Here is a 25,262-nt window from a genome sequence, read left to right as displayed (position 1 = left end):
TCCAGTCTCTGACCACTCCAGTCCATCCTGTGTTCAGCTGGCCAAATGATCTTCCTGAAGTGCAAATCTAATGATTCAATAACCTCCAGGATCAGATACCAAATGCTGTTTGTCATTCAAGGCCCTTGATTCCCTGCCTCCTCCTTCCCATCCAGGCTCCTTATGCCTTACTCTCTACCACTTACTCTTCAGTGACTCTGACCTTATGACTGTGGGCCCCTCTCGGCTCTGGGCCTTTTCTCTGACTGTTCCCCAGGCTTGGAACACTCTCCCGATTCTGCTCTGTCTGCGGACCACTCTGGCCTCCTTCAAGTCCAAGCTAAAATCTCTCCAACAAGAAGCCTTCTCCAGGCTCTCTGAATGAAATCTTTGAGAGAGAAAAGGGTAGGGGTTTACTTCCTCAGCTACATGAGCCCAGGATCTGAGAGATGGAGCAGCACTAAAACTTCGGGCTTTTAGCCAGCAGCTACCTTGCTGGGAAACATTGTGATGGGGCTGACTAACAATTCTGAGTTGACTTAGGAAGAAGGCCTGAATGGTGAGGAGGTTTGAAGTCAGGTCGGATAGATTGATCAGGAGACGAGATGACTTTGAAAAGACACGGCCTTTATCTTCAAAGATCTGCTGGGCTGGCATGTGGAAGGTGAATTCAATTTTTTCTACTCGCCCCCAAGAAGTAGAATCAGAAGCAGTCCAAGTCACAAGGAAATCTTTTTTTTTTTACTTAATATGAGAACTCCCTAACGATTAGATCTGTTTGAGATGGAATGGGTCACCTCATTCAGGCAGTGAGTTCCCCCTCACTGGAGGTATTCAGGCAGAATCAGCACGGTCACTTTGACTTGTAAAACACGTGGTGTCTTAGACTGGGGAGGTTACCAAATGCATTCAGTGCTAAGGCCAGGGGACCACTCGAGATCATCATTTGACATTCCAAACAGAACAATTTCCTTATGGACTCTGAGAACGAGCAGAGTCAGCATTCATGTTCAAAGAGGAGGCCCACTGGAAAGAGACCAGGACTTGAGTCAGGAAGACCCAAGTTCAAATCTCACCTGAGACATTTACTTGGCTGTGTGACCCTGGGCAAGTCATTAAACCCCTTGGGCCTCAGTTTCCTACTTCACAGATGAGCTAATATCCACACAGTGCTTTACCATGCCTCCTGTTGTCAGTGTTATTACCTTCCGTCCCTCAAACTGTCTTATATCTCCTCTCCTTTTACTCCTCCTAAACTCCTGGACCACACTTGCGGCTTCATTCTCCCTCCTGCCTCTCATTCCCTGACCTCTGGGAGTCTGGCTTCCCTACTTACTGCTCCACTAAACCTGCTTCTCACTGAGGTGGCTGATGGCCTGGAAGCCCAGTTTCATAATGACTGGCATTTCCACCTCGCATTAAGATTCCCCAAGCTCTTCTGTCTGGCCACAGTGAGACTCAAATGGGTCTTCTTCCCTAGGACAGGGTGAACTCTGGGGGTTGTGCGTCACTGGGGAGCACCAGCCTTTTTTATTGCTCCTGCTGAGGTTTCTTAAGGGACATTTGTATCCAGCTCCTGTCTGAGGCTTATTCTTCCCCCTTGTCCCTCTTGCCTGCTGCAGCTCAGGCACCGTTGAGCCCTGCCTCCTCACCCCCTTTACTTTGGTCCTCCTTCCTCCTTCCTCCTTCCCAAGGTTCTAGACATTGCTCCTTCCTGGTTCTCTTCCTCCTTCTCAAGCCACTCTTGGTTGCCTCTGTTGGCCCCTAAATGTAGGGGTCCCTGAGCTCTGACCTGGGCACACATCTTTCTCCTCTCTCTCTGTCTACACACGGGTACACACACACACACACACACACACACATTCAGTTACCTCTATGTAAATGAATCCCAGCTGTGTAATAGATCCAGCTGTGTAGCGTCGCTCCTGAGCACCAGTGTCTTTGGGACAGGCCAACCTCGAACCCAACTTGTCCCACATGGGAGCTCATTGTTTTCCCTTCTAAATCCCCTTCTCCTTCCAACTTGCCTCTTCCCATTAAGGGAGCCATTGCTGGTTGCCCAGTCCTTTCAGACTCGGGCCCACCATCTCGGGCCACCCCCGACCTTTTCTTTGCTCACACAGCCACCATCTTAGGTTGAACAAAACAAAACCTCTTGTTTTGATGACTGCAAGCGCTTAATTGAAGTCTCTCCCTTCTCCAATCCATCCTCCACCAGGTTTCCAAAATAATGCTCCCAGAGTAAGCCTTCAGTTCATTTCAATTTGTGGGCACCAGACATCACGGTGACCAGCTTCCTGGCCGGGCCTCCCCTGAAGGCCCTTCACGGGTTCCCAACTGCCTCTAAGACAAAAAATATAAGTTCTTTGGTTTGCCACTTACAGGCCTCCAGCCTCTCTCTCTAGGCCAGCTACCCCTCATCTCCCTTTGGATATTCCGTGTTCTGGCTAACGTGGCCTCCTTGCCATTTCCCAAAGGCAGCAGCCTTTCTCCTGGGTCTGTTCCTCATGGCTCTCTGGCTATCAGAATCTCTGCCTTGCTTCAAGATCCAGCTTATGTGCCTTCTTCTAGAAGAAAGAGCCTTTCCCAGGCCCAGGAGTCGGCCTTCTTTCCATCGTCCTCAGGGGCCGCACACACACTTCTCGGTTTAGAAGTCAGAGCTCGCCTTTGGTCCTCTCCAAGAAGGAGGGAGTTGCTGAAGGACAAGGACTGCCCCATGGTCGAGGAGTCTCCAGCACCCAGCTCCAGCTCCAGCTTCGAGGCACGGAGAAGCCCAGCTCCTAGAGCCAACAGAGCACCAAGCCCGCCTAGGACCTGCAGCCCAAAGTGAACGTGGGCTGGCTCCCGGGAGGCCAAACCCTTTAAAAGTGGGATGTCCTTCAGAGTGTTCTCCACCCCCACCAACTCTCCCCACGCCTTTGGAGTCAGACTTCGGAGGATCACGGAACTCAAAGGGACCTCCAAGTTCTTTTAGCCCCAGCATCATTTGATGCCTGAGAAAACCGAGCCTCTCCAGAGTCCCCCAGTGACTCAGTAGCAGGCCGCTGGGCCTAGCCCAGCACCTCAGGTCCTGCCATGTTCACCTCATCACGCACACGGCCATGTGCTAGCTAAATGCTCCCCTCCAGGCAGAATCCTGAAAGAGGGGCTGCTGATTCACACAGGAAAGTCATCCTTTGGGAGGTGGGCCCCGCTCAGTCCAAAGTGAACAGCATTTTGGAGCAGGCTGGTGGCCTCCAGACGACGTGGCTGTGTGCGTGTTCCAAGGGAGGCCCCAGGAGGCCACCCAGCGTGAGGCCTTGGGCCTAGAGAGGACACCCAGCACATGCGCAGCCCCCTCAGCCACATCGAAAACACAGGAAGTCCCTCCTGGGTCCGGAAGAGCCAGGACACGTGGGGGGGAAAGACCCTGCCTCAGAAGGAGAAGGAGGCCGGCTTTAGCCACACCGAGTCGGAGGAGAAGGGGGGCCCTCTGGGTGGAGCGGCCCATAGACAGCTGAAAAAGAGGCCTGAGATGGAGCTCGGGGAATGGGAGAATGGCCTGTGCTGACCCGTGTCCAGGTAATAGCGACACGGCATCCGTAGGAGGGGGGCCAGGAAAGGCGGAATCTAGAGGGAACAGAGATTCCAAGGGGCGGAAGGGAGGACACGGAGACCGTACAGGAGGAACGGTGGGGAAGCAAAGCTCTCTCAGCTCCAGAGCCGTCGGGGGTGCTCTGTCCAAGGAGGCTGGGAACATGGGAAGGTTCTGGCTTGTGGCAGGCTTGAAAAACTAAAGAGCAGAGTCAGTTTGGATTCGATCCTGACAGTCACGGGGAGACACGATCAGAAATCACCTGAGCAGCAGCACAAGGCAGATCAGAGCTCAAAAGAGCCTGGAGGAGCCCAGGGAGAAGGAAGCTGTACAAATCTGAGAGACGGGACGAGGGACTGAAGGAGGAAGAAGCCTCTCCCGGTCCCTAAAGGCCTCGCAGCACAAACAGGGCCAAGTCGGTCAGCAGGCCCCACGCACTCCCACGGGCGGGCAACGAACCTGAAATGGTGATTTCTTTGCTCTGACAGTTGTCACACACGATGATGAATGATCTTGTCACAGTCTCCAGGGAAGTCGGAAGAAACAGCACCTGAAAGAGAGCCCGCACGAACACCTGACTTCCTGCCGAGAAAGCCGGCCCGGAAGCAGCCAGCAGGGCACGAGCGGGGATGCCCGGGGGCCGAAGAGAGGAAACACGGTGGTGCCCACTCAGCAGGAGAGGAAGGCATCCGGGAGAAGCAGTGAAGAGCCAGCAAGGAGGCCTAGATCCAGAAGCGGCCCCCGAAAGTCCTTGGTCAGAAAGAAAAGCTGACTTTAGCACAACCCCCAACCATTCCTTTGAGGCAGAGACCGAGTCCTGGGGCCCCAGGGGAAGCGATGCAGCACTTCTCATTCTTCTTCTTTTTAACCCCTCGCCTCCCATCTTAGAATCAATACCATGTATTGGTTCTAAGGCAGAAGAGTGGTGAGGGCCAGGCAGTGGGGGTTAAGTGACTTGCCCAGGGTCGCCCAGCTAGGAAGTGTCTGAGGCCAGATTGGAACCCAGGATCTCTGGGCCTGGCTCTCAAGCCACTGAGCCACCGAGCTGCCCCCTCCACTTCTCATTCTTTATCCCTGGGACGATGTTGCCTCAGAGCCCGAGTTGGAGAGATCCCAACATGAAGGGACTTGAGGCAGTCCCTCTGCTCTGCACCTTGATTCAAATGGCTACCTCACTGGGAGCGAAGGCTTCTAAAGGAGGAGCCTTATGCCATGAGAAGCCTGCTGGAGAGAGCTCGCCTGTCAGCGGGGGAACAGCAGCTGCCAAGCTCTGGAGCGGGAAGGAGCTCTCGTTTTTGAGACAGGGAAGCCGAGGCCCCCCGGGCTGAGGGATTCTGCTAGAAGCAAACCAATGACGAGGAGCAGGGCTGCTCTCTGAAGCCATTTCCTCTGCCGGAAAGGGTGGCTTTTCTTCTTCTCCACCGAGCTACCGAGGCAGGCTCGGCTTCCCACGGTCTGGGAGCGAAAACAGCAGAAAGTGAAGGCCAGAGGGCAGATGGCAATTCTGAGGCTATTTCGGGGCAGGAGATACCCAAATGGAGAGAATCAAGTGTGAGCTCCTCCAGGATGAGGGTCGCCAATGAATGTGTATTCACGAAGCCCCTGCTGTGTGGGCCCTGCCCTCCAGGAGTTGCCCGTCTACACGGTACAGGGTAGCTGGAAGGCCCTCTGACGGGAGAAGGCATTTAGGACTGGGAGGGATGGGGCCCCCCCCAGATAGACTTAAGGTCGTTTGGCAGGAGGGCCCGAGCAGCTGATGAGATCAGGAAAGGCTCCACATACAGCGCAGGACCAGAACTCAGAACCTCTCAAAAGTCGCCCCGAAGAGAAATGCATTTGGCACAAAGAGGCTACATTTCCCCCCACGAATCATTTCAGTGGCTCGATTTCTCGCTGGGATTTTTGGGGAAGCTGTAAGAGGAAGTTCTGAGGCTTGAAAGAGTGCAAAGGAAGGGAGAGGAGTGTCCAGGGGAAGCGCCCCCCCTCGCTCCCTACCTCTATTAAGAGGGTCTGTCCCGGAATGAGCTCAAACACGGCTGGCAGGATTCCAAACGGAGCGTACTCCACAAAGCCAACGGTGGCGACCGCCTGTGGGGAACACGAAGGAGACTCTGACCGGGCCAAGGAGCCCTCCTCTCCCACAGCGGGGCACACGGAGGGAGGACAAAGGTTTCCCGAGGGGAGGGCAGGGGGAGCGGCTGAGGTGGGACAAGGTGGGAGCCCTCACCCTGAAACTGGGAGGCGGCCAGGACGGCTTCGGCATGATACAGAACCTGCCCGTGCTCAGCCCCATGTTCTTGCAGAGGAATCCAGTCATTTTGATGCCCCCAACGAGGCAGTACCCACAGTTTAAGTTCGGAGCCACTGCAACGATCACAAAAACACACAGAGCGTCAGTGAGCCGGCGGGCGCCCGGCGCTTGGCCATACGAGGGAGCTCGCTCACGCGGCGGCAGGGCTGGCAGGGCGCCGGGAGGCGAGCCAGCCACAGCCCGAGGGAGGAAGGCCGCGGCCGTTGGTGTCAGGTGGGTGGTTAAAGGAAAGGCTAGAGAAGTGGGGAAGAGCTGCCTCCCCAGACCTGAGCTAACGACCAGCCTGCGATCACCCCCACGCGGGGAGCCGGGAGGAGGCAGCCGCACTGCCCCTCATGGATGAGGTCTGACGGCCGAGGAATGGGAGCTGGGCAGCCTGACGAGGGGGGTGCGAGTTCTGTCCACACTGGGGCTGGGGCCTGCGGGGACGGCCCAGGACAGCACACGGCACCGGGGCGGAAATAGCGGATCGCCCCCACGGAGGCTCGTTTTCTCCTCCCCAGATCACAGCGAGAAGAAATGCGATGATTCACGTGGGAGAAAACGCAGCAGAGTCGCTTCTTAACCGTCCACGCTGAACTTCTTTCTGTGGTGGGCGGCTGGCCTGTAAAGGCTTCTGAATCCACGGTTACCCTCTGGGGGGAGCAGTGTGAGCCGCCCCGACTTGGGCCCAAACCGAGCGCGAGACAGTGCCAAAGCCTCCGCTACTGGCCTCCCGTGGCGCCCGTCATGCTGAGTTTACCTGAAGGCCACGCTCGGAGTGACACGAACACCAAGGACAGAGCAGGGCATCGGGTCTTCCACGGGACTCGTTCGAGGAATCTGGCTAGCCGAGAAGAATCCCGAATCTCTGAAGGCTTCTCATCCCGTCCTTTGTCTTTCCATCCCAGGCATTCCAGCCCTGCTCCCCCCAGCCCAAACATCTGCTACCGTGACTGGACCTGATGGGGCAGGCGATTCTCTGCCTCACTGGCCCTCTCCCACCTTTCTCCCACAGAGATAGTGTATGTGGCCACCTCAGTGGAGCAGTGGCTATAGCCCTGGGCCTGGCATCAGGAAGACCCGAGTTCGAATCTGGCCTCAGACACCCACCAGCTGGGGGGCCCGGGGAGGTCACCCTATTTCCTCATCTGTAGAACGAGCTGAAGAAGGCAAAGGCCAACCTGTATGTCCAGTGGCTTTGCCAAGAAGGCCCCCCACGGGGTCAGCACGAGTCAGACAAGATTGAACAAGGACGTGTGTATGTCCAGCCGCCACTCTATCAAAGGTCCCCTTTGTTTGGGGTTCTCAGCTGGCAGTATGGCCGAAGGGATGGCCTGCTGGGCTCAGACACGCCATTGGACACTTCCCTGTGGGATGGCCACTGGACAAGTCCCTGGCCCTCTCTGTGCCTCCGACAGCACCCTCGGCTCCAGCCCCCCATCATACAGACATGAACACAAGCACTGTGGCAGAGTCGGGATCGGAATCCGGGGCCCAGAGGGCTTGTCCCCCCAGGGGCTGGAGTCCATACTAACGTGTCAGGACTGGAGGAGGTCTCCTGGCTTGTAAGGGGATCAGAAGCGTGTGGGCCGACTGAGTCTCCACTAGAATAAAATCGTCAAAATCTCCCAGGCTGTCGGGAGCAAAGCGAACCGTGTACTGGCAGACCATCCCGGGGGCCACCATTCCTCCTCTGCTCGGGAACTTTCCTGCCGGACAAAGACAAGCCTCTGAGTGTCCACTGCGAGGAAGAAGATACCCGGGGGAGCTCCGGCGCTGCCCGGGCAAGGGAAGACCGAGTGCCTACTGGGTACTCTCTAGGCACTGTGCTAAGCACTCACCCAACACTCACGGCCACCCCATGTTACAGCCGAGGAAACTGAGGCAGGCAGCGGGTGCTGCTGTGTCCATTCCCTAAGGAGGAGGACTCCTGTGGCTGGAGGGCTGCTCTAACCCTATAACCCCAGAAGGCTTCCTTGTGCTTTAGTTAGCTCCCACCCTCCTGAGAAATGCTCCTGGGGACAGAGAAGGCAGAAAGGGCAGGAGAGCCAGGAGCCCTTAGCACGCCCAGGCTACATCCAGGGCACGTAAGCCCCTGGCATCCCGCCTTCGCCTCCCCTCCTGCTCCCGGGAAAGCAAGGTGTGACCTCGTCCCCGAGGGGCACCCGAAGGCCATGGCTCTGTGCCCCGAAGCTCCACACAGAGCTGCTGAAGCCAACGAGGAACTCCCTGCTTGGGGCTGCCACGTCCCTGCCCGCTTCCCTCCCACAGGCAGCCCCCCCTGGACCCAAGTCTTCCAGCCTTCTCCTGCTTTTGGACTCCAGGCACAGCCATCCTGGGGCCTCCGCTGGCTAAAGCCCCTTCTTCCTCACCCGCTTCCATGCCTCCCCTTGGTGGCTGCCTTTATCTGGCCCGGCACCGACTGCTCCATCTCTGCTCCCATCTCCATCCTCGCTGCCAACATCCTGGCCGCTTGCCCAGCTGACTTAGCCTTCCTCTGAGCCGATGCCCTCCTCGCCCACTGCCATGCCTGGAACTTGGGAAGCTCCAAGAGCCCACCCACAGTCTGCCTTCAAGCTTCTCTCCTCATGGAAAGAATACTAGAACCTTAGAGATGGGTCCTCTCAAGAGCCAGCCTGTGAGGGGGTGGGGGCTGTGACCATCTGTTTTACAGAGGAGGAAACTGAGGTAGGCAGACAGGCAACGACTTACCGACACCCTTCTCTCTCCCTGTGCCCCTTCGTGCCATGACAAGCTTGAGGTGTTCTATCTCCTGATCTGGGGGGCAGGGAGGACCCTTCATTGGCCTGGGTGGGAGGAATCCCCGATTCTGAATCTCTCCTCAGTCTGCTTCTCTGGGGGACCCTGGGCAAGTGACCTCACCTGTAAGATGGGAATCGCCCCAGTTCCAACCTCCCAGGGTTGCTGTAGACTCAAATGAGATCATGTCTGGAAAGTGCTTTATAAGCCTTAAAGTACTAAGTGCCGGCCACCTGTATTTTATAGCCTCCTGACGGTCCTGGCCCACTAGATGACCAGCTCCCCAACAGCCCACATCAGCTGCCCTGGGCTCTGTTGGCTCCACATAAGGCCTCTCGTCTTGCCTGCCTTCTCGGTGCCAGTTTCTTCCATCTCCTCAAGGTCCTCATTGGAGGCACATGCCCAGATGACTAGCCCCCCCCTCCCCAGTCCATGCTCCCCATTCCTCCGGGCCTTCATGGCTGCCAAGCAGTCTCTGTTCTCCCTAGCTAACTCTAGCCTTCTGTGAGAGAAGGGGGCCCTCCCCACCTCCCCTACGCCCCACACCCAGCGCCTTCCAGAGCCCTCACAGTTGTCCCCTTTCAGAGTGAACCCTTTCCTGGGACCCTGTTCCCACTCCTCTGGGCTTCTCTGGAGGCTTTCCTGGGACATCCCACCCTCCCCTTCCATCTTTAATGCTCCCTTCCTATTGGCTCCTCCCTTGCTACCTACACCCCCATCTCGGTCCTCCTCACCCTTACAGATCGTCCCTGTCTGGCCCCTGAAAGAGCCACTTCGCACTTTCTAATAAGAGCTGATGGCCCATACTGAGAGGGCGCCCCCAAGAGCCCTGGGAGGGAGGTCGGGGCTGAGGCAGCAGAGGTGAAGGGATCGGCCCAGGGTCACACAGCTGGTCAGTCGGTCAGTGAGGGTCTGCATGGCCTTCTCGGCCCTCTGCCATCCGGCTCCTGATCCCCTCACCCCTCACCAAGGCTTTCCCTCTGACCTCTCTGCTCTTTTCTCCCCCCAAACCTGGGCATGGGCCAGGGCTCGGCTCCATGCAGTTTCCCCACCAATGCCTCACCCCCTGCTCATCTCTACCCCACTCCTGGCTCCCCACTGCCCTCATCCTCCCCTCCACAAAAGCCAACCGCCATGTTGCTTGTTGGATGGAGTTCCTGACCATGTACCCTTTGCCCCCACGATCTGCCCCCCCCCCGTGGGTTGTCTGACCCTTGATAGAATCAAAGCCTCCTGAGGGCAGGGATTGGCTCATGTGGGTCTGAGCCCACTGCGGCCCATACAAGGACCTTAAGAAATGCTCTTCTCTCTCTTTCTCAGCCCCTCGTCCTTGTCCCATCTCTCTTCTTCCCTCGGTGATCTCCTCAGGTCCCAAGGCTCTGACTATCATCTCTCTGCAGAGAGCCCCCAATCTAGGTAGACGGCCCTAATGTGGCTCCTGAGCGAAGTCCTGCTTGGCACCGCCACTGGGCCGGCTCACCATCTCACCACCGTGAGGACATCAGAATTCTATCGATGGCACGTGCAGGGTCTGAGCAGCATCTCAGGTTCTTTATGTCCAAACAGACCTTCCCTTCCCCTCTGAATCTCCTTCAGAGCTCTCTCCTGATTCCCCCCACTTCTAGTCAGGCCCCCCAAGGCTGTCGACTTGGGCTCTTCTCTCCCCTCCCACTCACGTTCCACATTCAATCAGTTGTTGGGTCTGGTCAATTCTCTTTGACGGGACGCCGGACCCTCAGGACAGCATTCCCCAAGCCGGCTTAGATGCCTGAGCACCTCCCTCCCTCCCTCCCTCCTTCCCAAGGCAGCTCATCCTTCCTTATTGGGAGCCCAAATCCATGCCCCCTGGTCCTAGTTGGCCCCCAGCCATACAACTCAAGGAGCAGAAAGAAGGGCTTGTTTCTGACCCTTCTTCTGGGGGGCTACTTACCCAAGCCAACATTAAAGTACCGTGTGGAAGGGGGCAGGACTCTCAGGTGGCGGCTGGTGGACGTCATATTCTGGAGCTCCAGCATTACCTGGGTTTATCATTGAAAGAACAAAGTGGGCAACAAAGGCTAGGCTGAATATGATTTGTTTTGGTATTTTGGTAAATTTTGGTAAAAAAAAAAATTGGTAAATTTTTGTTATTTACAGTGTAGAGACCCAGCTTGAAGGCCAGCTCATGGCTTCTTCCTCCTAACTGTCTGGTAAAGTGATGCCTAATGGGCCTTGTCTACCCTGGAGGAGAGGGCCTTCCCTGTGGGGAGCCAAAAAAAGGCCCTTTCTGCCTCCTGCCTCGATTCCTTCTCTCTTCTCCTAAAGAGGGTTGTTCTTCCAGCCTTTTCCCAACCTTCTCCTTCTGCAATCTCCCCCACTCCCAAGGCCTCCCCTGTGGTCTCATGGTCTCTCTGCAGAGGACCCTCTCTTAGATTTTGTGGGAACCCCCTTCATTTCCATTCCCACTTCCTTGCCCATCCTTGCCTCAAAAGACGAAATGGAGCAATCCCAGCATGTCAGTCCAAAGTTTCCCATACTACTTGTTGTCCTCAAGTGGCCTGCCCTGCCCACAGCCTTCAGTGACCACTTGACAGCCCATGAAATTCCAACTCTAATTGCCCTTTGCTAACTAGACTTCGCCTCCCAACCATGCCAGACTCCCTTTTCCCTAAACATTTTTTTCTTTTAGTTCCACACTTCTCTATGGACCCAGGTCCGGCTCCAAGCCAACCTCCTTCCCAAACCTTTCCATGTTCCCCTCCCACCATTACATTCTCAAAGCCCTTAATATAATCTAGAAATGTATACACATACTTTAGGGATCTATTTGTGTTTGGTTTGGCATCAAGTTCTTTTGGGGGTATAAGTTCAATTCTGTTGCCCTGAGCTATATAAAATAAAGCTCCCTCCTCTTTGTCCTCTCCCGGTTTCCAGGCTCCCAAGTGAATGCCAATTTCTGGGATCAAGGCACATTTATTCCATCCACGCCCTCTTGGTCTAATGGACATCAATCATAGCTTCTTTCAGAACTAAAGAGCTTCCTGAGAGACTCTTTCCCAATTCCTCTGAACTGCCTCTTTTAGGTTTCCTCCTCCAAACTCTCCTGAGATACACCATGCAAAGGACTCCAGGCGTGGCAGTGCCATCATTTAGGATACAGAGAGGACACAGTTTTCCTTTGAGTTTCCAAACTCCATCCCAGGAACACTCAAGTCCTTTGTCCATCATTGCTGTCAAGAGCACTCTTCGGTATCGGGGACCTCACCCTATCAGTGCCTAACCATCAGGACAGCGTGGCTTTTGGTCTGGCCTGGGAAAGGGCCGTGAATTACGAAGGTTAAGAAGGAGTCAGTAAGGAAGCAAGATTTCTACCTCGTAAACTGGTCCAATTACATAATCAGTAAAAAACACCACTGCTGGCTTAGCTAGAAACACTGGAACATCATCAAAATTTCTGGAAGGAAACAGGAAAAAAAAAAGCCCTTTAGACACACACAAACACACATACACATGCACACATTCCAAAGGGCAGCCAAAGCCTGCACTCCTTAGCTATGACTAGACATAGCCAGTGCTCTCTTCCCCCAGGTAGTACGTCTATTCTGGAAATGCTGTTTTACCGACATGAAGTTTCACTTTTGTCCCCGTATGCCTGGTAACCAGGAGGAGTCCAAAGTGCTTGCTGTCTGCTGACTGACTGACTGGGAGAACTGGAGTCAATGGCTGGAGACAGAAAACCCAGGATTTCTGCTCATTTCCTGGTAACCATCAGATCGGGAGAGGAATGAAAAGTCTTGTAGACACAAGTTAAAGGACTTGCAGGAGCAAATCACTGAGAGAGTCCTGGCATGTTTTGAGAGCATGTAGAGAGAAACAACCAGGGGCTCCCCTTCTCTGACCATAACCCAGTGCTCACCTAAAGAAGAGCGACTACAGGTGGATGGTGCTAAAGCACCCCACCTAATGGTCAGTTGCTGCTCTTTTTCTTTTTTTCTTCAAAACCCTACCCTTCTGCCTTAAGGTCAATACCACCGATCAGTTCCAAGTATGAAAGGTAGTAAGGCTAGGGAATGGGGGTTAAGAGATTTGCTCAGGGTCACACAGCTAGGAGGCATATTTGAACCCAGGACCTATAATCCCAATACTATACAAATTATTTGATATAATAAGCAAAGAAGGAGTCTTACCAAACTCCTTTTATGACACAAATATGGTACTGATTCCAAAGCCAGGGAGATCAAAAACAGAGAAAGAAAACTACAGACCAATCTCCCTAATGAACATAGATGCAAAAATCTTAAACAGAATACTAACAAAGAGACTCCAGCAAGTGATCAAGAGAGTTATTCATCATGATCAGGTGGGGTTTATACCAGGAATGCAAGGATGGTTCAACAGTAGGAAAACCATCCACATAATTGACCATATCAACAGTCTAACAAACAAAAACCACATGTTTATCTCAATAGATGCTGAAAAAGCCTTTGACAAAATACAGCATCCATTCCTATTGAAAACACTTTAAAGTATAGGAATAGAAGGACCTTTCCTAAAAATAATAAACAGTATGTATCTAAAACCATCAACAAGCATCATATGCAACGGGGATAAATTAGCAGCCTTCCCAGTAAGATCAGGAGTGAAACAAGGACGCCCATTATCACCTCTATTATTTAACATTGTACTAGAAACACTAGCAGTTGCAATTAGAGAAGAAAAAGAAATTGAAGGTATCAAAATAGGCAAGGAGGAGACTAAGTTATCACTCTTTCCAGATGATATGATGGTATACTTAAAAAATCCTAGAGAATCAACTAAGAAGCTAGTAGAAATAATCAACAACTTTAGCAAAGTTGCAGGATACAAAATGAATGCACATAAATCATCAGCATTTCTATATATTTCCAACACATCACAGCAGCAAGAGGTAGAAAGAGAAACACCATTGAAAATCACCCTAGACAATATAAAATACTTGGGAATCTACCTACCAAAACAAACACAGGAATTATGCAAACACAACTACAAAACACTTTCCAGACAATTAAAACTAGATCTAAACAATTGGAAAAACATTCATTGCTCATGGGTAGGATGAGCTAACATAATAAAAATGACCATCCTACCCAAATTAATTTACCTATTACTGCCATACCTATCAAACTACCAAAAACCTGTTTTACTACATTAGAAAAAAACTATAACAAAGTTTATTTGGAAGAACAAAAGATCAAGAATATCAAGGGAAATAATGAAAAAAAATGTGAAGGAAGGGGGCCTAGCAGTACCAGATCTTAAACTATACTATAAAGCCGCAGTCATCAAAACAATATGGTACTGGCTAAGAGATAGAAGGGAGGATCAGTGGAATAGACTTGGGCTAAGTGACATCAGCAAGACAGTGTATGATAAACTCAAAGAGCCCAACTTTTGGGACAAAAATCCACTATTTGACAAAAACTGCTGGGAAAACTGGAACTCTTTCAATGAATCACCCTGCCACCTCCCCAGGCTGCTTTTCAGATACTGTTCTACCCCCTGATGTTGGAGCCCTCAGACCCAGGTCCACTTCCCTTGCCATTGCTGCCCCCCCGCCCCGCCCCTCGCGCAAGCAGAGCAAAGACAGCCTCTGAAAAAAAGAGAAGCCATTAAGCCTTTATTGTTCTCGGGGGTCACTTTTTTTTGACAAATGCATCAACAGACAAACCTCTCACTGGTGCCCCGTTCATCTCCCATTGGTCCCATCTTCTTTGGAGGAAAGATGAGAGACTGGCCTCCATTTATAGTATTGGGCGGGTAAAAGCGTGGGTTCTTGAGGAAGTTGTGCTGGTGCTCAAATCTGGTAAGAAGCTGTCGCTCCCGGTTCCTCTCGGTTATGCTTAAGTGATTCATCCACATCTTGTTCTTGGACTGGTTCCATTTCTGGGAAACAACCAGAAGTACCTATTCAAAAATTCTTACAACAGTTTCCCAGGAGACATTGCTCTGGGATGCGGATCCTGGATCCCAACTGTTTCAGACCCAGTCTGGCTCAGGAACACAAAAGAACAGAAATGAGGACAGATGCAGAATCTCCCAGCTCCAGCCCTCCCCCAAAGACATGAGGGTGGGCTGGATGGTGTGTTCTGTTACCCTCTGTGATAACCTGGGGAGGGATCACTGTGGTGCTCTCTTCATGTCCCCTTTCTTCTACCAAGCTCTTACCACCATTCTCTCTCATGGCATGGGGGTTACCTTGATAACCTTGGGAGTCTTGACTTCTGGTGTTGAGGACTTTGTCAGGGTAGACAAGGACACATCAGAAAGGATGGATGGAAGCTTCTTCTTCCTAGCTATCTCTGGAACATTCAGAGTTTTCTCTGTGCCTTGAACGTGCTGTTTGAAGCTAAAGGTCATCTTGTAGCACATTGGGACAATGTCTTCTCGGGCTAAAAGGAAACCAGGTTATTACAGAGGGAAAGGAAAGAAGGAATTATCTGCCCCCCCCCAACAACAAGGCCACTGGCTCCTTGCTCTCCCCCAAATGCTCTGCCATATTGTTTCAAAGGAAGTGGTTGCTTCCACATGAATCTAGAGAGACCTGCTGAGACGCTACAGTATTTGTTCGGTATTTTCTCCATTATACAGGACCAAGTCTTGGGTTCAGGAAGTCTGGGGTGGCCAAAGACTTTAGCAGCCTCATTTTCAGTAGCACTGGGATGACAATGCATGGTCTCCTTTTGGAATGCTAAGAAAAGAAGCGGCCCCTGGGGCCAACCTTTCAGGGCTTCACTCAACAGGGCTTTCTTCTGGGGTCACAGAGAATTCAAGGAATTGGCAGCCAAAGCACTACTCTTGAGCTCCTGAATCAAATTCCCTCACTGTTTCTAGTAGGAAAGAATTAGATGAATGTGACTTCTCTGCTCCCTTAGGGAAGTGGAGGACGACACCCGGGAGGGACTACAACATGAACATTAGCCTTTTGGGCCATGTTGGCTAATTTTGCTGAGAATGTATTCCTTACTGAAAGGACAGCTCTCTAGGAGGCATCGGAAATGGAGGTGATACAAGAACAAAAGACATAAATACGACTGTACTTTATTAAAAACATAGCAGTGACCCGAGAAGGCGAGGACTACCGGGGCAATGCTGAAGGGACTTCATGCTGCAGTGTAACATGTCTGGGTCATCTCTGACTCCCTTAACCTCCAGCAAGAGAGGCTGGGGATGAGTGCATTCCCTTTCCACAGGCCCGTGCCAAGATGGTGATGTGTGAGGACTCTAATGAAGTCTGTGGATGACTTTTTAGTTGAGATGAAGATTCAGGGCCATCTCAGAGGGCAAGTTCTAGAGTACAAGGGCCAAACCCACTTCAGGGATTAAAACTTCCTCAGAGGGTTTCATTGGGCCCAGGTTTTGTGGGAATGGGGTCACGAATAGAGGAGGTGAGGTGTGAAAGCATCCTCTGAGCAAACACAGAAAAGCAGGAAGACGTGGAATATTCTTGAGGAAAAACAGAAGAGGAGGAGTGAGGAAGCGTGTCTACAAGGGAGCAGCAGGAGCCACGAAGAGGGGAAACCCAGTGAAATGCTGACCCTGTGATCCCCCTCAGGAGCAAGGTCAAAAGGTTCCCTGTTTCTAGGCCCCAGAGGAGGAAGACTCTAGGGAAGGGAGCTCCACCACCCCAAGGAGAAAGCCAACATCAGGCTAAGAGAAGACCCCAAAGTGTCTGGGATAACCAGACACTTTGCTGTCATAAGCAAATCAAGCCTGCTTTAAATCCCAGGTGCCTCTGACTCCAGTCTGCTGGACTGGCTCCAGATCAAAGGTCTTGAGTCTTTTCAGTCCCTTGCTGAAGTACCTAGCTTTGCCCAAGCCAGTGCCAAGGTATGCCCTGGTCCCTAGCCTTGAAATGCCCTGCCAAGACTCAGCACCTCCTCTGCTGGACCCACTATCTCTGGTGGGATCCCTGGCAGCCCATCCTTACCCAAGCAATCCCTGTTTTACCCTCTGCCTATGTGACTATATTCCCGGCCTGAGTTCTTCATGGTCCTGGCCTCCTCTAACATAAAGCAGTGACCAGCACAGAAGGTCAAAGTGACATGGACCTAGAGAAGGAAAGAGGCCTTCTGAAAGAGATGTGAGCTGAGAGGGGACTGGACCAAGAGATCCAGGCCTGAGAAAGGTCCAGGTAGGGCTCTACTTTGGCATCCTGAAAACCCTCCTGGATGAACCAGGGACAGCTGACTTACCACCTGGACAGGCCACATGGTCGTCGTTCCCCTCTCCAGTTGCTGTGGGGCCTGGCTAGACTCCACTTTACTGCCTAGAACTCATACCTCTATGAGGAGGACGTGCCCTCGGCTGCTGGACCAAGGCCTAAACTGCCCCAAGAGAGCAGCGAGACCAGGCTCCCCTTCTAGTTCAAGCCTGAGCCACATATACAGTTGGGCATTCACCAGGAAGATTCTTGAGGAATTACCTTTGGGGCCTTTGGAGAAAGGCAAAGGGTCACGGATGTAGTCATCAGGACAAATCAAATGATTCTTCCTAAGCAGATTACTGTCCACGCACCACCTGAAGGCAGACTTCACTGTATTAAAGGAAGAGATCAGAAGCCTTTAGTTAACCAACTAAGCAGAGACCCAGCTGGACACATTGCCCAGTGGAATTCCTTCAGAACTTCCAGATTCTGTCAACTGACTGACCAGTACTTCAGGAGTCCTTCCCAAAGGCTCACCCTTGCTTCTCCTCCCTTTGCCTTTCCAAGCCTCCTTCGCCTCACTGTCTTCCTGTTGAGTCTGCTCCCAAATGAATCTGCCATTGTGTTTGTACATTGTGTCTCCATTTGTCTGGGAGCTCCTTGAGAACAAGGTCTGCCTTTGACCCTCCTTTGCATCCTTAGGGCTCACACAGTCAAGTGTCTGGCACTTAGTAGGTGCTTACTCAGTGCTAACTCATTGTTAGGTCAGTTCTACCAGAAAGGCAGGAAAAGGAGACAACCACCCCTTCTCTCTAGAAGCCTCCAGTTGAGGGAAAACAAATTTCACCATGAAAAATAAATTATAGACTTGTACAAAAAAATTCATAGCTGTGCTTTTTGTGGTGGCAAAAAACTGGAAAATGAGGGGCTGCCCTTCGATTGGGGAATGGCTGAACAAATTGTGGTATCTGTTGGTGATGGAATACTATTGTGCTCAAAGGAATAATAAACTGGAGGAATTCCATGTGAACCGGAATGACCTCCAGGAACTGATGCAGAGCAAAAGAAGCAGAACCAGGAGAACATTGTACACAGAGACTGATACACTGTGGTAAAATCAAATGTAATGGACTTCTGTGCTAGTAGCAACACAATGATCCATAACAATTCTGAGGGATTTATGGAAAAGAACACTACCCACTACCCACAGAGGAAGAACTGCAGGAGGGGAAACACAGAAGAAAAACAAATGCTTAAACACATGGGTTGATGCAGACATGATTGGGGATGCAGACCCGAAACGACCACCCCAGTGCAACTATCAATAATATGATTGATGACACATTTTAAAACCAGTGGAAATGCGAATTGGTTATGGGGGGGGGGAGGGGAGGGTGAAGGGGAAAGTAAAAACATGAATCACATAAAACAAACAAACAAATAAATGCATCTTAAAAACAACAACAAAAAAAAGAATTACAATTGAGCCAGCCCTAAATTGTGTGATAGCGGTGAATGGCCAAAAGGAGAGGAGGGCAGGAAGGATCAGTGCTGTCTGGGGGCAGAGAGTGGGTCAAGAAAGCTTTCAGAGAGGCAGGTGCACTCAGCTGGGCCTTATAAAATGCTCAGGCTCTGGACAGAAAGGACATACAAGGCATGCAAGATCCAAGCACAGGTCCTGGACACCAAAATGGACCTGGCACTGCCAGAGGTAAGAAGGAAGAGTTCCCCAAAAGCAGGCTGAGAAATCGGGTCTTCAGATGTAGACAGAACCCCAGTAATCATCCAAACTCAAGTAAGTCGTCTCACCTGAGGATTCCTTTGCTACCTGAGGCCAAGCTGCCAGGGCTGCTACTGGACCACAGTAACTGCCTCCCAGCTGCTTAAGCCCTTCTGGCCTCTCCTCTACATCAATCAGCTCCCTAATGGGAGTCAGGAACACCCCAGGCCTCTTCTCAGAAACCTTCTAGCACTCTCTGTTGCCTACAAACCCCAAGCAGGCTCCTCAGAAGACACCTGGTGCTTATTTGGGTTGCTGGTGAGGGGTGAAGGAGAGCAGAGGTCTTTGGCCTGAGGGTGTCTGTGGGAGCCGCTGGGGTCTGGGGAAGACATGGGGGAGTGGGGCATGGAAGCATCCTCTGGCAACCAGAGAAGGGAAGTGGAAGGATCCAGGAGTACTCACGAGAGAGCCTGGCCCTATTAGGAGGCACCATCAGGGGAACCTAGAAAGGGCTGAATGACGACTCAAACAGGCCTGACTAATGCATCAGGACAACCAGGACCAGGTTTCTCCACAGTTCTGTCTTTGGCCAAGCACTCCATTGTCTGGTCAGGGGCAATATTTATATCTGTGCATTAGATGAAGGCCCTGAGGGCCATGGCAGAAGCAGGATCCAGAGGAGTTAATAGGCCAGAATACATGGGCAAAATCTCATGAAACCAAATGTACTTGAATTAAAAAAATAAGAGCTCACAAGCCCTATTCATTTTGCCACTTAGCTGCCCCACGTATTAAACAAACAAACAAAAAGCCAACTATACAGAACCTTGGGGGTTTAAATGGATACTCAACCCAACACAAGTCAGTGGTGCGGCTTCAGCCAACAGTCTGGCATAAGACCACAGGCCCCCAGTGAGGACAGTTCTGCCTGTCCTCTGCCCTGCCCTAGTCAGACAGACTGCCCCCTGGGCAGGCTGGATGCCACATTTTGGAAATGACATGGATTCACTGATGAGTGTCCAAAGGAGGATGACCAAGATGGTGACGGGCCTCAAAGTCACTGAGGCTCAGTGAAAAGAATCGGGGAGGAGAAAACACTAAACACTAAGCCACGTGAAGGCCATCTTCAAAGTCTCTGTGCAGAAATGGGCCAGGGCTTGTTGAGCTTGCCCCAAAGTTCCAAAGAGGTAGATTTTTACTCCATCTAAGGGAGAGCTCGTGACCATGAAGAGTGTCCCAAAGTGGCCTGGGATGTCTGTGGAGGGAAGGGGTGGTCACTGAAGAATGGAAAACCACAGGTGGGAGGTTCAAGAGAAGAGATTGCTCACCTGGCACCGACTGGCCAAGATGGCTTGGAAGAGCCTGGGATTGGGTGACCCCAAAGAAGTCACGCTGGACTTGGGCAGGACAACGGAGCCGCTTTGATTCTAATTGCCATCAGAACCTGTCATTGGTCTAACTCAGCAGCTTTTGGCAAAAGCAGCTACAAAGTCCATACCTGGAGGCAAGTAGACAGTGGCAAAACTCTGTGCCTTGATGTTACCCAGGCACCTTTCATCCTCCGCCATGGCCCGAGCTCGAGCCTCAATGATGTGCTTCTCCACCATGTCTGCGGCTGCCAATTTCTGGGTATAATCATCTCGAAGCTAGCATGAGAACGGGACAAAGATACAGCAATGCTGACCTCGCCCCAGGGCCTTCGGGGAGGCCCAAAGGAGACACTGGCAGGAAAAAAACAAAACCTCGAGGCTTTCGATACCAGCCTTTCGATCCTTGTGAGAGGAGGGTTCCCACCACCTGCCCCTCCCCAAGAATCACTAATTAACACAGTGTTCTAAAACCCAACTGACTGATTAGCTGCCAACAGCTCTTTGGGTGACAGAATTAATTACCCAAAGTAGAAAGTAAGCGTTCTGGCAAGAGAATTTCTGATGCGAGCCTCCTGCGTCCTTCCCACCATCATCTTTCTTTGGTTACATGTCGGAGTCAGAAATTCTCTTGCCACAGTATGAACAGCTCTTAGGCACATCTACTTAATCAAACGAAAGGCCCGGAAGAGCTGCACTCTATTCCATGAACAAGATCCTTTATCCCTGGGCTCTAAGCATTCACGCCAGCTATCCCCCAAACCTGGAACATGTTCCCTCCCTCTGCTCAAACTAGTGCCCTCCCCAGCTTCCGTAAGTTCCCCCTAAAGTCCCATCTTCTGTACTATGGGAAGCCTTCTCCAACCCCTCTGCTCCTTAGCTCCCATCTATCCTGTAGAGAGCTTTTGGTATATATTTGTTTGCATGTCATCTCTCCCATTAGACTCAGCCCCTTGAGGGCAGTGACTGTCTGTGACCTCTTTTTGTGGGCACCCGGCAGGGACTTACTAAATATTTGATAGATTGAGAACTAGAGGGTGCACAAAGATCAGGCTAAAAAGTGTGGTTCTTCATGTGATTTAAGCCATAGTTTTGTTTTCTTTTGTTTTTTTTTTCTTTTACATTTTTAAACCCTTAACTTCTGTGAATTGGCTCCTAGGTAGAAGAGTAGTAAGGGTGGGCAATGGAGGTTAAGTGACTTGCCCAGGGTCACACAGCTGGGAAGTGTCTGAGGTCGGATTTGAACCCAGGACCTCCCGTCTCTAGGCCTGACTCTCCATCCACTGAGCTACCCAGCTGCCCCCTAAGCCATAGTTTTGAATGTCTTCTCAGAACTGTGTCTGTTAGCGATTGTTACACTCCAAAATTAACTTTAAAATAAAAAAATCCTTAGTCACGGCCTGGTTTCTTGAACAGACACTGATATAAACCAGCCCGCTTTCCCCTTTACCTTCTGTAGGTCATCCACAAACTTCTCATGTTGGACATTTTCTCCACCCCGGGATTTAATGAGGTTACTTCCTATGTCTTCTCCAATCACATCCAGAGTATACAAATTCTTGAAGAGGCTCGTCAGCAGGTATGAGATGTCCTGTGCAGGGGAAGTGGAGCTGGTTTCCAGGCTTGGGAATGATGGTTCTGGGAAGACCCTGCCTGAAATGGAAGCTACACAAGCTACCCAAGGCTGTGCCCAATCAAGAGCCAGGCAGTCCAGGAGACCCCTCCCTGCTTCCCTGACTTCTTGTAGTCCTGGCCATGATTCATGTGCTCAGAGCTGGGGGACAGCAGGGCCCCAGTCAGTGTTCTTGGTCTCCTCAGCCCCTAGCTGGGCCTCGGACCTCTTACTGGCCTCTTTTCATTCTGGGCACATCTGGTGAGGGAGGGAGAGGAAGGAGGGGCTCCTGAACAAGTGAGTGGATGGAGTGAATGAGTGAGTGAATTAATGACTGAAGGGAATGACTAATGAGTGAATGAAAATGATTGAACTAAGTGGAGAAGGGTGGGAATGAATTAATGACTAAATAAAGAGAAGAAAAGAGGAGTGAATGAACAGAGTGAACAAATGAATGAATACAGGGAATGAGGGAATAGAGTAGAACAAACAAGCGAACAGATGGGATAGATGAAGGGGGAGGGAGGAAGGGAAAAAGAGGGAAAGAAAAAGGGAGGGAAGGAAAAAATGAAGAAAGAGAGGAAAGAAGGGAGGGAGGGAGGAGAGAAGGAATGAAGGAGGAGGAAGGGAAGGGAAGAAAAGAGGTAGGAAGAAAGTAATGAAGGGGAAAGAAAGGAGGAAGGAAGGAAGGAAAGAAGGAGGGAAAGGAGAAAAGTGGGGAAGAAGCAGAGAGCTGGGTGCCCACACCTGAGTCTGCAGGGACGTGGGCCGCAGACGCAGCAGCGGGGGCTCGGGGGAGTTCTGCTTGGTGAGCTCGCGGATATCCCCGGTCTCGCCGTAGATGCTGCTGCCGCGGGTCACGCCGGGGATCGGGGCGCTGGGGCTGCTGCTGGTGGTCTCCCTGCTGCCACTGAAGGCTTGGAACCGGCTCTGGGAGCTGCCATCCCCGCTCCGGCTCAGATCCCGGCCTGGGGTCGGCGAGTTCGGACGTTCCAAGGACCACGCAGTCGTTGACACCGGCACCGACAGTGACACGGACGTACGCTGAGACATCGGCTCCATAGATTCCAGGAGGGTCCTGGACTGCAGGGCCACTCCGGATTCCCCCAGCAGCTGGTTTACGGTCTCCATGGCGACAGCGGGCCTACGCTCGGAGACCGCTTCCGATCCCGCCCCCTTGGTCAGCCAGCCACCTCTCTCCTGCTTTCTGGCCCCACCCTTTTTCTTCAGCCACTAGCTCTCTCTCTCTCTCTCTCTCTCTCTCTCTCTCTCTCTCTCTCTCTCTCGCCTGCGCCCCGCCCCACTTCTGGCTGTTCCTATCCTCCCTACTTCCGGTTGCCCCTTCCCTACCAGTCAGCTCTCGCTCCCGCCCTTCTTCCGGCCTTGCTCCTGCCTCCCCTTTCAGGTCACTGCTTCGCCCTGCTTCCGGTCCCGCCTTTCCCTCTCCGCCTACTCGGGCCATGCTTCCGGCCCAGCCTCTTCTATCAGCCGGTTTCCGGCTCCGCCCTCCCCTGCCCGGCTTCTGGCCCCACCCCCGAGGCATCTTTCCCTTTTTCCGCCCTGCCCGCCACCCAATTCTCCTTCTCTTCCTCCTCTTGCCCCTCCCTGCCTTCCCGCCGCACGTGGTACCAAGGGCGCACTGCTGTAGGCTGACCGCCAGAGGGCGCCGTGGTCCGAAGACTCTGAAGTGGGCGGGGGAGCAAGGGGCTGGTGCAGGCTGTGGCATTCCCCGGGAAGCTGTTGGAGGGCAGAACTTAGAGGAGGTTCCTCAGAGGCCGCTGGGCAGAGGGGAGGGAAGCGCCAAAGCCCATGGAGCAGACCCGAGTTCCGGTCAAGCCTAAGCCAATATCCGGGGGCCCTGGGCAGGAAGCAGAAGTCGGGGCTGACCGTGGAGAGAAGAGGATCTAATGTAAGGCACCTGGTACCCAGAAGAAGCCACAGCCAGCCTGTGAGCCCCGGAGGAAGTGCCGCCATATGCAGGAGGTCGGCTCGGACCAGCGGGCTGCGATCTCATTGCTTGTGAGCCTCCGCTCCTGCCGGGTCCTTGTTCGTGACCCAAGGGTGGTCCAGCACCTAGGATGCATGTACAGATGCATGCCAGATGCCGGTGGAGGCCCAGCACTGCCCTCCACAAGCTCCAGCGCCAACCAGCCTCCATAGGAGAACAATAGCAGAGCCCTTCAATGGGCTGGGGCCACTGGGAAAGGATGACCAGGCCTGCTGGAGGAAGGAGCAGCCAGGAAGGTGGGAAGGGCCAGGTGGTGAGGCTGAAAAAGGAGCCGCTACACACGATTCTGGAAGTAATAGGGAGCCCCAGGAGTTTATGGAGATGGAGAGAGAGTCAGCTTTTTTAGTAGCAGGAATGGTGTTTGCTCTTCTTGTGCCTTTGGCTGGGTTTCTGCGGGCATCCAGAAGTTCAAAATAAGTCATTGTTTCGAAGATCATGAAGATTTTTAACAAGGCGGCAACCAGTGAGGAAGCCGCAGCTCCGGACAGGCAGATTGGAGGCCTTGGGCTGCAGTCCCAGAGAGACACAGATTTCTGGACTTGGCCAGTGTGCGAATCTTCTGTTTGACTCTCCATGTCTACAACGGAAGTTCTTTTCCCCAATGAGATGGGACGATAAGACAGTGGTTTTGTTCATCAAAAAAACCACTGATCGGAGCTGCTCTGCAAATATTAGCTATTATGTGCTTATTACAGGATAGAGGCATGAGGGGTACAAAGGGCATTAACTATGTGCCTGGCACACAGTAGGTGCCTAATAAAGGTTGATTGGTTGATTGAACCACTCTGAGCAACTTCCACGTTTTACATGTAAACAGCAGAGACTCCAAAGAACTTAAGTTGGAAGAGGTTTCCTTAGCTCCTCTGTCTAACCTGGACCCAGAAAGCAGGGGGGAGGGGACACTTGTACAGGCCTCAAGGCCCAGCTAATACAAGAGAAACAATAACAATGTTATCAACTCGACAAGACAAGCGTACATTAAGTACCTGCTGCGTACAAAAATCCCCGCTCAGTGATGGGGAGGGAGACCACCAGGACAACTTTGGAGGCTTGATGGAAGATTTCTCATTTCTCTAGGTCATTGCTCCACACAGAAAATCTGAGAACTTTATCACGAGAATGATAAAAAAAATAAAAAACAACACCCACCCTGGCTCGCACAAAGCACAAAGCGTAAGTGGATTCATTTACTAGGAAAAGGAAAGGGATCAGAATCTTCTCAGAGATTCCAGGATAGAAGTAAAGATAGCAAATAGCCCTGCCCCAAAAGGATCCATGTCCCCCCACGGCTGGCCAGGCTCTTCCAGGCCAAGGGAGGGCTACATTTTCAGCTGCTCGCTTGTTCCACTCACCAGCTGTTGCTCCCATCTCCACCTCAGGGCCATCGTCAGGCCCCCACTTCTCTGTGCCTCCAACTCCCTCCAGTTCCAAGCAGGGGGCAGCCGGTTCCCTTCTCAGAAGACAGAATACCTGACCACCTGCCCCGTGCCTTTGAAACTCGGTTGGGGTGCCTCCATTTGTGAAACCTTTTCTAGTACTGTGGTTCATTGAGCTCCAGCCTCCCTACAAGATGTCGTGTCCCCAGGTCGGGAGCCCGTGGCACTGGCCTCATCTAGGGAAAGTCTCTCTTCCAAATCTCAAGTTTGGACTCAGCAGCACCTTTTCACCATCTTCAGCACCCCAGGCAGTGTGCCTCAGGACCGTGTTATTGTACCCTAAGGATGAGGGGGAAAAAGCCCCAGCCTCTCTCCCATTGCCTGTCAGTTCCCAGAAATTCCTCTTGGGGAT

The 25,262-nt window shown here is 52.3% G+C and overlaps 1 protein-coding gene across 1 annotated transcript in view; it reads right to left on the bottom strand.

The window, feature by feature from the left end:
* Nucleotides 1-22,684, bottom strand: part of DLEC1 (DLEC1 cilia and flagella associated protein) — a 99,240-nt gene extending 76,556 nt beyond the window's left edge. Inside the window, exons 1-12 of the mRNA XM_044675336.1 lie at nucleotides 22,214-22,684; nucleotides 21,305-21,445; nucleotides 19,986-20,133; nucleotides 17,047-17,157; nucleotides 14,820-15,013; nucleotides 14,293-14,507; nucleotides 11,958-12,039; nucleotides 10,537-10,624; nucleotides 7,382-7,555; nucleotides 5,781-5,917; nucleotides 5,549-5,641; nucleotides 4,013-4,103 (exon numbers count right to left, since the gene is read on the bottom strand). Coding sequence (XP_044531271.1) covers nucleotides 4,013-4,103; nucleotides 5,549-5,641; nucleotides 5,781-5,917; nucleotides 7,382-7,555; nucleotides 10,537-10,624; nucleotides 11,958-12,039; nucleotides 14,293-14,507; nucleotides 14,820-15,013; nucleotides 17,047-17,157; nucleotides 19,986-20,133; nucleotides 21,305-21,445; nucleotides 22,214-22,597 — 1,858 coding nt within the window. The 5' untranslated portion in view covers nucleotides 22,598-22,684. The remainder of the gene's footprint in view (nucleotides 1-4,012; nucleotides 4,104-5,548; nucleotides 5,642-5,780; nucleotides 5,918-7,381; nucleotides 7,556-10,536; nucleotides 10,625-11,957; nucleotides 12,040-14,292; nucleotides 14,508-14,819; nucleotides 15,014-17,046; nucleotides 17,158-19,985; nucleotides 20,134-21,304; nucleotides 21,446-22,213) is intronic.
* Between the last annotated feature and the right edge of the window lie 2,578 nt (nucleotides 22,685-25,262).

This window comes from Gracilinanus agilis, chromosome 1, assembly GCF_016433145.1.
Source record: "Gracilinanus agilis isolate LMUSP501 chromosome 1, AgileGrace, whole genome shotgun sequence".
Classification (NCBI taxonomy): Eukaryota; Metazoa; Chordata; class Mammalia; order Didelphimorphia; family Didelphidae; genus Gracilinanus; species Gracilinanus agilis.
This window is presented reverse-complemented; position numbering and strand designations above follow the sequence as displayed.